The sequence below is a fragment of the Thermobia domestica genome, chromosome 13, assembly GCF_964235325.1.
Source record: "Thermobia domestica chromosome 13, izTheDome1.hap1.1, whole genome shotgun sequence".
NCBI lineage: Eukaryota > Metazoa > Arthropoda > Insecta > Zygentoma > Lepismatidae > Thermobia > Thermobia domestica.
In genome coordinates this window covers 131,405,692-131,422,000 of record NC_137466.1, presented here as the reverse complement: position 1 = coordinate 131,422,000, position 16,309 = coordinate 131,405,692, and the positions used below count along the sequence as shown (strand labels likewise).

The window sequence follows — 16,309 nt, the reverse complement described above, 5'->3', positions numbered from 1 at the left end:
TTCCAAAAAAAGGGGACAAAACTGACTGTAATAATTATCGAGGCATTTCTCTTCTGTCAACATCATATAAAATCCTTTCAAATATTCTATTAGCAAGATTAACTCCATACGCAGATGAAATTATTCTGAGATTGTCAGTGCGGATTTAGACGAAATCTATCAACTAACGACCAAATATTTACCGGTTTTCAAATACTGGAAAAAAATTGGGAATACAATATCGCGTTACATCAACTATTTATTGATTTTAGAAAGGCTTACGACTCGGTTAGGAGAGAAACATTATACAACGTTCTTGCAGAACTTTGAATACTGAGAAAGCTAATTAGATTAATTAAGATACGTTTAAATGAATCCCAAAGTAAAGTACGGGTAGGAAAATTTTTGTCCACGAGCTTTCACGTCGAAAATGACCTGAAACAAGGAGATGCGTTGTCACCATTACTATTTAACTTCGTTCTGGAATACGCTATAAGGAAAATCAAAAATAGCAACCAGGGCCTAGAATTGCAAGGTATTCACCAGGTTATGGCATATGCTGATGATATAAATTTAATATGTGATGATAAGAGAACAATAGAAAGAAATGCAAAGATCTTGTTAAACGCTTGCAGGGACATGGGTTTAGAAATAAATGGAGAGAAAACTAAATACGTGGAAGTGCGTCGGGACCGTAATACAGCAAATTATTGATGCGTTAAAATATTAAATAATGCTTTTGATAAAGTGGATACTTTCAAGTATCTAGATCAATATTAACAGACGAAAATCATATTCACGAAGAAATTAAACGTCGCCTAAAAGCAGGGAATTCTTGCTATTATTCGGTTCAAAATCTTTTGATGTCGCGAATTCTGTCGAGGAATTTGAAGAATAAAATATATAAAACGATAATCATGCCTGTTGTTCTGTATGGTTGCGAAACATGGTAACTTACTCTGAGGGAATAACGTACAATGAAAGTATTTGAGAACAAGATCCTGAGAGGAACATTCGGGCCCAAGAGGAACGGGAATGGGGAATGGCGGAAACTTCATAACGAGGAACTACATAAGTTATATGGTTTACCCAACATTGTTAGGGCTGTCAAGTCTAGGAGGCTTAGGTGGGCGGGTCATGTAGCTAGAATGGAAGAAAGTAGAAACGCTTTCAAAGTCTTCATTGGAAGACCAATCGGAAAACGACCATTAGGAAGACCTAGGTGCAGATGGAAGGAGAATATTAAGATGGATCTCGCAGAGATTGGAATACAAAGTAGAAACTGGGTGCAGTTAGCTAAGGATAGAAGTCAGTGGAGAGTTTTCGTGAACGCGCCATTGAACGACCGGGTTCCATAGGCCATAGAGTTAGTTAGTTAGTTAGAGTCAATTTATCAAAAACAAACGTACAATTAGTTATTGATGTTTTAATTGTGTTTCCTTGGAAAAAAAATATTGTTTAAAGATGTTCAAGTTTATGGAAAATAATATCAAATGTAATTGTTTAAATCAATTAACATATAAGTAAACAATAAGACTTTCAACCTCTTGCCCAATTTATATATTTTTGGATGTATTTTCGGTTCGATAAATGTTTGCTTAATTCAAATGATTTGAAACGTCGTATGGATTATAAAAATAATGCTTCTATGGAAATTCTTAGATTACAAATTTCTGAAATTAAGGTTCATAAATGATAAGTTTTGAACTTTTATTTTTTTAAAAGAAGTTCCAAGTTATAATTGTGAATGATTAACACCAGAAGCTATTATGTATACTGAAATTGTCTTCTATGCGATTTAAATTAATGGATTTTTTGATGGAGTTGACTGTAATGCACATTCGAATGGAAAGACAATTTTATGTTTAATCACTACTACAATCCTCCAATGTTCTTGTTGTTTACCAGATCTTAACACGTTTTTATCGACGAACAAATATATATGAAAGTTGAGTACATTTTGAGGTAAAATTTAAATCCTTCTATTAAACACGGCTTTCATTAGTCTTACGACATTTATTACTCTATATTGATGACGTATTATTTTTATCGACATGCTTTCCTGTTTACGAACACATCTGACTGAAAAAATAAACTTATGCTGAAACGGAAGGACAGGGTATTTCAAGAAGGATACCTATTTCCTTCATAGGTATCAAGTTTGAACTTGATTTACGTGAGTTACCAATACTCCTCTGGGAATTGAAGATTGTTCTTATTGTGATGTTACTGCATAAAATACTTACGACTTTCTCGATTAGACCTCGATCATTCTCCCATTAAGTATCTATGGTATCAATTCAGGATAATGAGACAATAGCGATGGATATAAATCGAAAGAAGAATCATACACTCAAAAGCGCAACAGAGAACTTTTGTTTTTGATATATACTGTATATTGCATTATATATATGGATTGGACTCAAAAAATATTTAGTAATTATTAAATGAAATTTTCGTTTCCTAAACTCTATGTTGTGCCAGGCACAGCATTGCCTATTTTCGAGGAAAGAACAATTTCTAATCCTTCCAGTTTTGGATAATTTTGTAGTTAAAAACGAGCATCATGCTAGTTCATAATAAGCTTATTGTTCTTATGAGATTATGCTTCAAAAGGTGCAGCAATCACAGAGACAGCTATGTTTAAAGTTATACAATTTACTGTTAGTTAAAAATTTTTCTCTTTCCTTATATGATACATATAATAATTATAGAATTATGTGAATCATATTTAAACTTTCTCGGATATTTTTAATTTATCTTGAAACAAGAATTTAAAGTTTGTGTTTACAAGAAAGTTCTTACTAATACAACACCTGATTCATTTTCTATAATTATGTTGCATACTTCTGATGTAGGTTGGTATTAGTATGCAGAGTATAACCGGAGGAGTAATTCTAGGATTGTTTACGTTGGGAATGTTCTTTCCAAGGGCCAATACTAAAGTAAGTATTAATCGAAAGCAGTTGCTATATCATACACTAAAACCAAATATTGATTTATATTTACATTAATTTTAATGATGTTTCATAAATACGTGTAATATTCTATATAAGGTATTATTTAAGATTAATATACTGTATATTCCTTTGTTTACCGTTCCTTGTCGTACCTCTCTTGATCTAAACAAGGATATTAGGATATTAGGATTTAGATTTCTGGGCTTTCGGCAGCTATGGCCATTTAGCCCTTCACGATTTGAGGGATGACGTCCCTCGGCGAGCACACAATCCGGGGAAAGGGAAGGAATAAAGGATTGGGGAAGGAAGGAAGCGGCCTGGGACCTATAAATTAGGTACCACCCCGGCATTTGCCTGGTGTGAATGAGGAAAACCCAGGAAAACCTCATTCAGGGTGGCTGGCCTGAAAAAGCTGTTACACTTTTTCGACCGAGTGACCCCACCGGGAATCGAACCCGGGACCGCTCGCACCGAAAGCGAGAGCGTTAGCGTTGATCTAAACAAACGAATGATTGTATGTACACACACACACACACACACACACATACACACACACACACACACACACACAGGGAAGTTAGTTAATTCATATATCATTCTTTTGTTTTCATGGTTGGGTGTAGTAGCTGAATTATAAAGTTTACCTCATTATAATCTCAAAAACTTCATATTTATTCTATCTTACCAAAATAGCTCCTTGTACTGCACGTATAACGTAATCGTTGGTCCCTAGTACAAATAAGTGAGTTGCACACGTATTAAATTAGCCCAAAACTGCAAATGTTGCTTATTCGAATGTATTTATTGTATAGTCATATCTAGGCTGTTTACAGCCATCTTACCACAAAGTATTATATCCTTGCTATCGATACACAATCAACATTCTAAGATACAACCACCGATACATTTTCAATCCCTTTGATATGTTTGACTTCAAAATCGAAGGATTGTAATTCTAACGACCAAGTGAGTTGCACACGTATTTCATTAATTTTTAACATAATCCGTGCTGTGGAAAAGGTTTTTAGAAAAACAAAATCATTTTCAGTGGAATCTATATCTAATTCTATATCATCATCGAATCTCCAAAAGCAATTGGCGATCGGTAAGTATTGATACATTGCATTAGTATGCATAACTTTTAATTTAGTTTCATCCTCAGTTGATTGATTAGATACACTTAACGCTGATGTGGTTTCAATCCAAGCCACATCAGCACCATCTAGTTTAAATTAAAAGGATTAGTAGACTCCAATAAAGTACGTACATTGTATTCCGCACTCTTGAGTATGTTCCGATCGATTACATAAAGATCCTGAATTTGAGTTACTGCAAACTTGTCCACCTAGGAATCCATTTTGTGACAAAGTACGCTGATTTGTATTGCGATTTCTACTATGATTCCTGTTATAATTCCTGTAACTTCTGTAACCGTTACTATATCTATAATTAGGTTGAGTTAAATTGCCGGTACTATTTTGATTATTTGTTCTAGCACCAAAATAACGGACACTATTTCCTGGAGAATTAACACTACCTTTATTTTGAATACTTAAGTTTCGAATATGTGCATAATTAATATTAATACGACTAGAAGTAACCTGACTTTTCTCTGGATTTCTGCTATTTCTTTATGCTAGAAATTGGCTTTTGTAACTTTGAATTAACATGATCAGATGGTTAAAATTGACACATTGAGCGGTCATCAACATTTGTTGTAATCTAAATGGTAATAAAATACGGACAGGAGCTATTATACGTGATTCTGGTTGGTTTGGGTTAAGTGCTCTTATTTCATTATATGTGGCCACTACAAATTCGGTAACAATTTTTTGTATCTTAGGGTTAAATGATTTCGTTCTTAGTAATGCGTCCCTATTTGCTAACATGAAATCGTTCTCATAGTTTGCCAATAACGCCTCTTTAAAATCAGAATACCCATTAATGTGTTCTCGGATTGCTTTGAACCAAGTCAAACATGGGGGCAATAAGACATGAGGAAGAAGTTCCATGAATTTTGACTCTTTAATTCCCATTAATTCACACTCGTCCTCGAATTTTTCTATAAATACCCTAGCTCGGATATCCTCAGGCACACCACTGAATTTTGTTAAGGATTTTATTTCACTGAATCGCAAAGGCGTATCAGTATTATAAGATTTAGAACACTTACAGTTACAGTGAGAGTTCTTACTCTTCCGTGTAGGATGATTCGTTCTTCTTCCTGATTCGGTGCTCTCTTCACTACCATCCGATGATCCGCTGTCTTCAAAAATTGCTTGGGAATGAGGTGTTGGTTCTGTCCCATTATCAGGAGGTCGATTGATATTCCTAGGTCCAACATCGCGCTCCATCTCCTTAGCAAAAATATACATTTCCTTGAAAGTATCAAACTCCTCTTGAAGTCCTTTAATCCTGTTAGAATGTTCGTTTACAACCGATTCTATAACTTCGACGGCATTTTGTACTCCGGTATAGGTTATAGCTACCTGTTCCGTTTTCTGTTCGCATTTCTCGAATCTGGCATTAATTTGTACATTCATTTGGTTTTGCTGCTGATGTAACTGTTCCCATTTATGATCGTTTCTCTGCTGTAACTGTTCCAGCAGTTGATATATATTATCTTCTAGTTTGCGTTGGAATCGGTTCATTTTGTCATCAAATTGTTCTTCCATTTTATGTTGCAAACCATTCAGTTTGTCATTAAATTGCTGAGATGTATCATTTTTTTGTTGCAATTGCTGTTGCGATACATCCATTCTATGTTGCAAATTGTTCATTTTGTCATCAAATTGTTCTTCCATTTTATGCTGCAAACCATTCATTTTGTCATCCAACTGCTGTTGAGACACATCAATTTTTCGTTGCAAGTCGTTCATTTGACGGGATATTTGTTTGAGTACATCTGCCAAATTCTCAGATGCATCAGTTTCACTTTGATTAGTCCTAATGTCGTTAACTTCACTATGTGATAAATCCATCTTAGTGTTTCTATATATTAACTTTCCACTCCTCAAGATGGTATCATTATTAATCGACTCAATGATGTATGTATTTAACTATACTTTCAAACAGTACACAATGAATAAAACAACTTCGTAGTACTCACTTGTGTTCTCTGCTAAACTTGATTTTCCTAAACTTTTTACCAGTTTTTAGCTATTCCCGGGTTTCGGTCAACCGTTATATAACGTAATCGTTGGTCCCTAGTACAAATAAGTGAGTTGCATACGTATTAAATTAGCACAAAACTGCAAATGTTGCTTATTTGAATGTATTTATTGTATAGTCATATCTAGGCTGTTTACAGCCATCTTACCACAAAGTATTATATCCTTGCTATCGATACACAATCAACATTCTAAGATAGAAAACATTTTATATAATTATATTTTTTATATAATTATATTTTATATAATTATATTATAATAAACTTCTTCTTCTTCTACCTATATAAAATAATTAAATAGTTGGCTAGTTTATAACACCTTTGATTAAAATATCTAAATGGTGCAAGTAAAGAATAATTCATGCATGCCGAATAATACATGCTGTCGTTCTACATGTTCAAGCATCTTTTGTTTACCCCAAATTTAAAACAAATGTTGAACAGAAGTCCGACGGATTTTGACTTATTTTGTTGAATATGCTTTTTGAAACTAATAAAAACATCACAGAATTTCAGGAAAAAGCCTAATAGGTCTCCAAACTAACAATACTTTTTCAATACTTGCCTCAGAAGCAGGGTTGAAAAAATACAGTTTTATTTGTAAAAGAACAAACCATGTTTTTAAAACATGAAAAAGGTGTTCCAAATGTTTTAAACATGTTTTAAAACATACATGGAAAACCATGTTTTAAACATTTTGAACAGTTTAAATCATGATTTTAAACATATATTTTGTATTTGTTAAGACTTTTTGCTCTTTACTTGGAACCTATCTTTTCATTTATTTTATCCTGGTTAAAACCACTGTGTTGGGTACAGAATATTTCTGTATAGATTGGTAATTCTCAACTTAATTAATATTACGAAATCCCCCTTTATTACACCCTGTTGTCAGTGACTCTCATAAGTGCTTTCTTGGTTATAATAAGGTTTTGGGTAGATTTTAAAATCTACCTACTATGGAGATTTCACCTATCAATATACATGTTGAAACAAAAATTCTCATCACCTTTGTGCATTGAGAACGTGTTGAGAGAGAATGATGAAACTTGGAAGTGGTCTGAACATCAGATGGTGCTATCTAGCATCATGGTGGCCATCTCTGATTGGTATTCAAAATTTCAAATGTAAATGGAGTCATGTTACATGTATTAAGACAAGAACTTTACCAGAAATACGCTTGTGCGGTTATTTTTGCCCTAAAAGAAGTCATTTCGGAGTTACTGAAAGTTTCCTAATTATGTCTTTAGAGGCTAAGCTCGCGTTTCGTGAAGGCGGGTGAGATTTTAGTTGCAAAATTTGATTACTACCTCAAAACATTGATGCTAATAAAAGTATCGTAAAGTAATAAATTTTCGAAAAGTAATGTTTGATCCACACTTCAAGTTGTGCTAACTTTAGAATATTCTCTGCAAGCCTATGTAATTGTTTTTCAAATCCATTCATTCATTGAAGAAAAGTAATATTTGGGGCGTTCACAGCACAATGGATGCAAGTCCATTTTCAATACGGTTCAGGTTTGCTTAGCAACTGAATTCTATTTCAAAACGTAATACCTTCGCAGTCAGGAGTCAGAAATAAATATAACTAAAATCATGTGAAAGAGGTTGGATAGTTTCATTTGACAGCCGCTAGACAGGGGCGTAATTTTGGCAGGAGGGCAGCCGCCCCCATACCCACCCTGAACTTCAGATTTTGGGGTAGTAAGGAAGTTTTAGAAACATTTCGATGAGCAAAAAAAAAAAAAAAAAAGGAAAGAAAGGAAAGTCCGTCCAACAGAAGTTTGAGGTGCTTGCACCGAACAAATACGGAGGCAATATAGATTATCAAAACTGGAAACTTGCTTAGACCCGATTTCCAGAATTTTAAGTAGGCCCGAAACTCGAAATTAGAGCAAGCTTTGGAATCTTTGGTCCAAAAATATACAAGACAGTAGTATAGGCCAATAGCTCCTTACGGCCAATGGGTTATAATAGCTTATCAAAATCCTATTTATTCGACGTAAGGAATTCAAGGTTTTTCTGTTGGGCTTTGCTAAGCAAAATGTTTCTAAATCTGCATTACTATCCGCAATATCTGAAATTCAGGGTAGGGGGAGGATGACCTCTTCACGTACGCTCTTCTTTAGCAGCAATCATATAAAACTCTTAGATTGCACCTTGTCGTGTAGTTTTTCTTTCTTTCAGTTCAGGTTCGTGGTTGCGAAGATATGATGTATTCCGTCGGTGTATGGTTTTTGATGAACCCTGCATTTATTTACCTTAATTTTGCATCATTGACTATGGCATTCGGAGCTTGGCTTAATCATCCCCAGGCTGCAGCGTACACAATATAATGTTAATATCTTAAATGTATGAGCAAGGTGGGGGAAATTAGCTCTCGTGTTCCCCCGTTCCGTCAACACCCTTACCAAACGTCTGGCCTATGAAACTGTAGCCCACACCATTTCACCTGATTTTTGTTTCATTTATTTCGTACTTTTGGCTACGAAGATACTACGTTGCTGAGCAAAAATGGACCCTTCTGAAAATGGACTTGGATCTCTTGTGCTCTGACTCCCCTCACACTCATATATATATAAACTAATTTGAAGAGAAATTTATCCTGTAACCCAAGTTTGTTCGAAATGCATAAAATTAGTTGGTTTAGTTTGATTGATTACATTTTGCATCAATAGCAAGAACATATGAAACAAGGCTTATTGTTTAAATCGGTATCCGAATCACTAATTTTGAAATTTTAAGTCGGATCACAGTCACATCTATACAGAATATTTCGGACGTTTAGTGCCTCTACCCTCAAAATTTAATGCTAAAAGACTGAAAATTGCGCTCTATAGTGTGGTGCATACATACAGACAGACGAACAAATGTAGACCAAGTCGTCTCAGGAGCCTCACTGACGTTCGGCAATGATGTGACAAAAAGCATTACGCTTTAATGGTTAGTTACACGACTGACTGCCATACCTTGTGTTTTCTTGCCTGGTCTCTTCATACAAGCTGTGCCAGGGTGTAAAATTTTAAAGAAAATTTAGAACGAAGGTGTGAGAGAGGGACGAAATAAAATTTTCATAATATAATGAAAAAGAAATTGGTGATACAAAATTAATTCTTACCTGAAGTTTCCAATTGCATCTCAATCACATTAGTGACGTTAGAAGCATCAGAAGCAATTTTCGGATCGACACTTCTGCCATCTGTTTGGTTTTCAGGTTTTTCACAGCATTGCATTTTTCATAATGATTCTTTATTCTTTGAACTAAACCAATTATTTCTTTCCTCACGTTTTATAACGAGCTCGTATGGTTGTTCTCTTATCTGATGAAGTTTGAGTTACTTTAATAAATTTGCTCGAAAGGATGTCCTTTTCTTCTTCCCATAAAACTCATATTAAACGATTCAGAGTTGCACGGAGACTGAGAACCAACATGTACTGTATCAACGAATGCCTGTTATAATTTAATTTCTGAACTGCAATTTAGCAAAGAATCCTTTGTTAGTTTTCTGAATACAATACAAAAACTTGTTTCCATGATAATTATTTTATTTAATTTCTATCAGTTCTACAAATAGTCCAACCTTCGACTACGTCACATTCTCTCAAGTTAACTGATAAGGATTTAAACAATACAATGAACATTAAAAACAAGGGGAGAAAAAGAGACCAAATTGTGGATCATCACATTGATCGACTGTAGCCACGAGAAATCAAAACATTCGCATGGGAAGAAAATAGGCTTTTGAATGGAGAGCACTTTCTGATGTTTAAAACGTATATAAAATGTGTTTTGAACGAAATCAATTGTTTAAAACAAGTTTTAATCATTTGCTTCAAACATTTTGTTTTAAACAAAACAACCCTGCTCGGAAGTGTAAAGCATCAACCGCCAAGAAAATTGTAAAACAAATTAATTTCGTTACTAAAACATACTGAGTGACATCGTTCTTAGTGGTATTGTAGGGCTGCAAGAAGTCCAGGATTTGTTAAACAAAATTATCTTTAGTACTCATTGTAACTTTCCAAAAGTCGATTAGTGGTGTTGAGATAAGAGTTAAGAGGATCCCATGCCAACCGTGTTGAATTCAGGCACGTTCAAGAGGGGGTTGTGTCCCCCTAGAATTATATGCGCCCCCCTAAAATGATTATACAAATGCACTGAAATATTTACTTTTTCCGTTTATTTATTTTTTTTGGGGGGGGGGAATAAAATTCTTAATAGCAAAGATTCTTTTTTCTTTTAAAGAAAATTAGTTTCTTGTTTTGCCCAACCTAATTGTTCTAATTAACAAACCGTGTTCTCGTATAAAATCGAAGTTAAATATAAACTTTAAAACTAGATACATATGGACACAAACACTTTACAACGTTAGTTTGGGAAAATAAAAATATGCTAGTTATTGCAACCGACCAGACAATAACAAGTGTCGAGTTTTGTTGCCACGGATTCCTGCTGCTCTATTGCAATCTAGAATACAGCCCGTTAAATTTTAATTACCCTCCTTGTACAAAAGTCTGAATTCAATACTGAACACCAAAGCCCTCCACTGCCCTGGGGCGCACTAAATAATTCCTAGAGAGGAAAATTTTTATAAAGTATTTGGTGAGCTCTAATTGACAGAACGGCAAAATCTGTGCGACTATCACCGCGTTGTGAGATCACTAAACAATCAATCCTGGGTCAATATATCCGTTCTCCAGTTTCTCTCGCACCACCATTCCTAACACGTGGGGACTACTTTTAAACATTACTAGTCCTGCAATACTTGTTTGTTTCCACTAGTCCAAACATTTGATTTGATTTTGAGTTTAGAGTCCCTTTGAGCAGCGAGGTTATATGAGATGTAGATCTACTGCTTAAGATGGTATCCCAACTACGTGAGCTCCCACCGGTACTTTAACCCTGGTATTCCACTTCAAAAAGGCATACACTAAGCGCTTAGCCACGAGAAAGCTCTTTTGAGAGGTCGTAAAATATCGTATAATAAAATATTGGAACAATAATAGAAATCCTTTGTTAACACTAGTGCCCGTATAGATAATTTGTCATGATTTTATAGTATATATAGTTGTAAAATGTTCGATATTTAAAGAGTATTGCACTAGTATTACAAGGCCAGTAGTTTTTAAATACAGGCCCTTGCTAGTCCTTGACAACACATTTGTTGCTGGGAAGAAACACTAAAATGGACGAATAAATAGAACCAGTGATATTTACTGTTGAGATTTGATTCTCTCGTGGAGACAGAGTTAGTTTGCCTGCTCGTAGAAGCTTGCGTACCGATGAGCAGGAAAATGGAGAATGAGTTGGTTCTCATCATACAGTACTCACATTTGCTTCTCTGTAACGAAGTCTGACTAAGTTCTGTTAATAAATATCCCTAAAATACGCCATGCTATACACCAGCAAGCATGTTATTCTATACCAAAGACAGAGATTCAGCATCGGTACGATCAACTCTCAGAATGGCAATTGGATATTTCTCACTGAGGGCTTAGGGAAGAGAATACGTGTAGTGTGTTAATTCTTCTATAAAATAATTAATACATTTCTTTCATCAGATTGTGATGATACTATTTTCATTTGTGAGCATGTGACTTCACTCTAGAGCCGTTACTTATTTCGTTTATGGTTTGTTTATCGAATAATCATTTCAGTTATCAATATATTGCTATATTCCTATATTAACGAGCTTTATATTAAATTAGCCAAATACCTGTTCTTCACTGGTAGGTAAGGTTTAAAGAAAATGTTTCAATATCATTTCCCCTTATTACACTCATTTCAATAAAAATGTAATAAAATTCCATAAGATGTTCTACTATTGCCATACATTTGAAAACATCGTATCTCATACAATAATCCGTGTAATCAAAGTAAGATGTTAAAAAGCGTTAAAGGGCAAACACTGTATTTCAAAAGTCATTTCAGGTAGACATAACCACTTTTCCAACCTGAAAACTATGGATTCACCATTAATCTCAGTCATTCTGTACATGTCATGTTCCAGTCTTTTTCAACCAGAACGACAATAGAACTGGACTTCAACTTAAACGGCATCGAGAGGATTAGTTTTCATCTCAGTAACCTTGACAATTATGGATTTTAAACTAATTTCGGCCATTTTGATTATATTATTTTTCACCATTTTACCCCTCATGTCGACGATGGCCAAACCTAAGCATAATCGCGTGTATACTTATTTATCTTGCTGACGCCAAGAACTAAGGATTCAATCCTAATATAGGTCCTTTTCGATTATTTTCACATGACCATCTTTCCCAGCTCTGCTATTGATCATAGCGTATCGTTCCCCTCGACTAAACAAGATATTATATCACATAATGAATGCCAATAATCAGCTTAGCAAGTCCAAAAACTATTGATTCAACATTTATTTCGATCACCTTTTACAATGTTATATTTTACTCTTCCCCCAATAGCAATAGGGATTGCATTTATATTTAAAATCAAACAGAAGTGTCATTATTCACCTCAGTGACCTCGGAAATTGGATTTAACTCAAATCACGGTCATTTTGAACATTTTATTTTTAACTGTTTCCAACCCTTACCTCATGTCCGTGGTGGCTGAATTTGGATTTAAACGGAATTTGGAATACCACTGTTCATTTCAGCTACAACCAAAGTTAATATCGTTACTTTCGATTATTTTTTTACTCAGTGGGAAAGAGTAGTATATAGTTCAGGGCGTAGATATGCCATTTCTTCCATGCATACATTCTGCAGGGTCAGCGGCTCTGAGATCTAAGGGTACCTTCGTTCTATTGTTATCCACACATGTGATTATTTTTCATTCGCGTGTGTGATTCATATTTTTTCTTATTGGAAAAGTGGAGTCTTTGGGCAACGCAGTGCAATGCTCACATCGATTTAGCAAAATAATTTTATAATAGATGATGTCAATTTAGAGAACAGAAAACAGAATATAACTTAGAGAACATAAAACTACTGTACATATAAAAATCATTTATTTAAATGTTTGTTATAATTGCAGTTTCTTCTACGGTTTATTTATTTACTCCTGCTACATATACGCGCAAGTGTAATTACTATGTATATAACGAAATATTATATAAATAATATAATAATATTATATTATTTCGAAATATTATATTCGAATATATCATTAAAATATTTCTTAACGAAATCGTAAAAGTCATTGCTTATAGTCATAACATTTAATTATTTCATTATGTAACTTGATAATTTGTGCGAGTGTTTAAAAGAATTGCTCTTCTTTTTCTACAGGGTGCACTTGTAGGATGTTTTACAAGTATCGCCTTCGTGTTTTGGATAGGGATAGGAAGTCAATTAGCAATTGCTACAAAGCAACTAATATTTCCCAAACTACCGCTCTCTACTGAAGGCTGCACTTATGAATATGAGAAACAAAATTCAACATTTCCATTGCCAGGAGTCAATAAGTACGTATGTTTTCCATTACATTATGTATTATTAAAAATTAGAATTAATTAAGAAAAAGAAGTTTATATTAAATAAGTTTTCAACATGCATGGCAGTGCATGGCAGCCAAGTTCCGCGAAGCAAATGAAAACTGGCCTGCACTGCCGTAAGCATATTATACACGAACAAGAGTTTTGGGTAAAATCGCCAATTTCGAGGCTTTGTAGAAACGATTCTATTAAGAGTAGAAACATGAAATTTAGAATGTAAGGAAATATCCCACAGATGTACTCATATGCCAAATCTCACATTCCTATCTTCAACCATATTCGAGTACTGGACCCCCAAAATATGCAGTTTTCAGGCTCACTGACTCACTGACTCACTCATCAAATTGATTAGGTACTTCCCAATTAGATAGAAACGTGAAACTTTGCACAAAGGTAAACTATAACAACCTAAGTATGGAAAAGGTCCGAAATCTGAGGAATGTCCTATGGGAAATCTTTTATGGGCAAGAAACTGTCCTTAGCCAGGAAAGAAATCGTTTCACTCACTCACTCATCAAATTGATTAGGTACTTCCCAATGAGATAGAAACTTGAAACTTTGCATAAAGGTACCCTACAATAACTTGAGTATGGAAAAAGTCCGAAATCTGAGGAATGTGCTATGGGGAATTTTTTATGGGCAACAAACTGTCCTTAGCCAGGAAAAAAAATCGTTACACTCACTCACTCATCAAATTGATTAGGTACTTCCCCATTAGATAGAAACTTGAAACATTGCATAAAGATACCATACAATAACTTGAGTGTGGAAAAAGTCCGAAATCTGAGGAATGTGTTATGAGAATTTTTATGGGCAAAAAACTGTCCTTAGCCAGGAAAAATATCGTTTCATTCACTCACTCAACAAATTGATTAGGTACTTTCCAATGAGATAGAAACTTGAAAATTTGCATAAAGGTACCCTATAACAACTTGAGTATGGAAAATGTCCGAAATTTGAGGAATGTGCTATGGGAAATTTTTATAGGTAAAAAACTGTCCTTACAAGGAACATCACCCAATTGTCCGGCTCCGATTTCAATGAAATTTTTATTGCTGATAGAGGACATGTATTCATTACTTGTGATGACAGAAATTTTTGCCATGGTGCATGTTTTCTATTTTTTAATAATTTTTAAAAGTTGTGATGTGGTTAATAGAGATTACTGCAGAAGTCCCTTACTACCCTTTGTAAGCGGAGTGTTAATGAAAGAACAACCATGTAGATACGTATAGGGCCTAGGGGCAAGTCGTATGGTACGTATGACCTTGACGGCAGCCATCTTGAAATCCGTCATTTTGAATTAAGGCCAAGTTTTTTAAATGGGAATAGGGTAATATGATACATAATTTCGGGCTAGAAGTTAATCAGGAAGACAATGCTGAAGCTATTTTTAAGATGCGCTCATTTGGTGAAAAGTTACAGGCATATTAATTGTTTATACTTACTATCTGCGTAGGTCCCTTACCTCCGCTTCTAACCCGCGTATTAATGATAATAAGTGGATAAAGGTTTTCGGTAATACATATTATGCCTAGAGGAAAGTGATACGATAAGGGTATCATTGACGGCAGCCATCTTGATATTCGCCATTTTGAATTAAAGTGAAGTTTTGAAAACTGAAAACCATAGCATGTGGTAGCAAAGTTTAATAGTAAATTTTCCCCAAAAGCCAATGGTATGCTTACTTTTGTTCTATAGTTAACCAGTATGAAATTATGACTCGTCTAATGTGCACCAAACGTCCATTATTCGATCTTTCAAATTGGCAACACTCCTAATTTTCACCGCATGTTTTAAGATTCCAACTGGCACTTTGCAATTGTTTCCATGACTCATGTTTTCTAAATTTATTACCATGTTTTCTAAATTTTTTAAGAGTTGCGATTTGTTAGTTCATGAATAGTGTTGGGATAAGCATCCAGCAATCTTTCTGAATTTTCAAGCCTTCTCATGTAATTATTAATTTCATAGGCAATGTAATTATTTATTTCCTATACCTGCCCTTCAGAAACTCGTTTACTGACATGAATCATCGTAGAATGAAAAAAACTCCAACCTTGCATCCAGGTAATACCGGAGACGTAGCTTGTAATGGATAGTAGATGAGACGAGAAATAAGTTGAAAATTCACTTCAAAAAAGGAAACAAAATATGATTGTTGTGTAAACCAATGGTCTTTTGTTTCGTTTTATATTTATTTGTTTATTGTATGTTTATTTATTTATTTTCTATGGCAATATTTTAGCTAGTCAGACAAAAAAAGTCATTCAGTTTCTAGCGATTGTTGTCGATGGTTTATATTTGTAAGATTTATAATCAGTATTGATCGGGAACTCGATTAAGTTACACCTCTTTATAAACAAGTTACCTGTTTTCATATTTTGTTCACGGTACAAACAGCGTGTTGGGAACAGTCATATTATGACTCTTTGATATTTCCTATCATTGCTGCTGTTCCTTTAAAGTTGTAACGTTGTATTTATTTCCAAAAAATACTGCTTGTCGTTTGCGCAACATGTAGGCTTAATTTTGAGTTCGTGTTACATCAGTTTCTTATAATTTATTTGTATTTCTTTACATCACATTGGTCCATAGGTTCCTCATGTACTCTGGGTTAAAATAAATAATTACACTGCCTTGGAAATTAATAATTACATGGCAAGTCTTCAAAATTCAGAAAGATTGCTGGATGCTTATCCCAACACTATTCATGAACTGATA

General features: G+C 34.4%; 1 protein-coding gene across 3 annotated transcripts in view; it reads left to right on the top strand.

The window, feature by feature from the left end:
• LOC145668509 (sodium-coupled monocarboxylate transporter 1-like) overlaps nucleotides 1–16,309 on the top strand; it is a 252,034-nt gene that overhangs the window by 224,149 nt on the left and 11,576 nt on the right. For all 3 annotated transcript variants that reach the window (XM_081736476.1, XM_081736478.1, XM_081736477.1), the window contains exons 11-12: nucleotides 2,838–2,924; nucleotides 13,380–13,555. In XM_081736476.1, coding sequence (XP_081592602.1) covers nucleotides 2,838–2,924; nucleotides 13,380–13,555 — 263 coding nt within the window. The remainder of the gene's footprint in view (nucleotides 1–2,837; nucleotides 2,925–13,379; nucleotides 13,556–16,309) is intronic.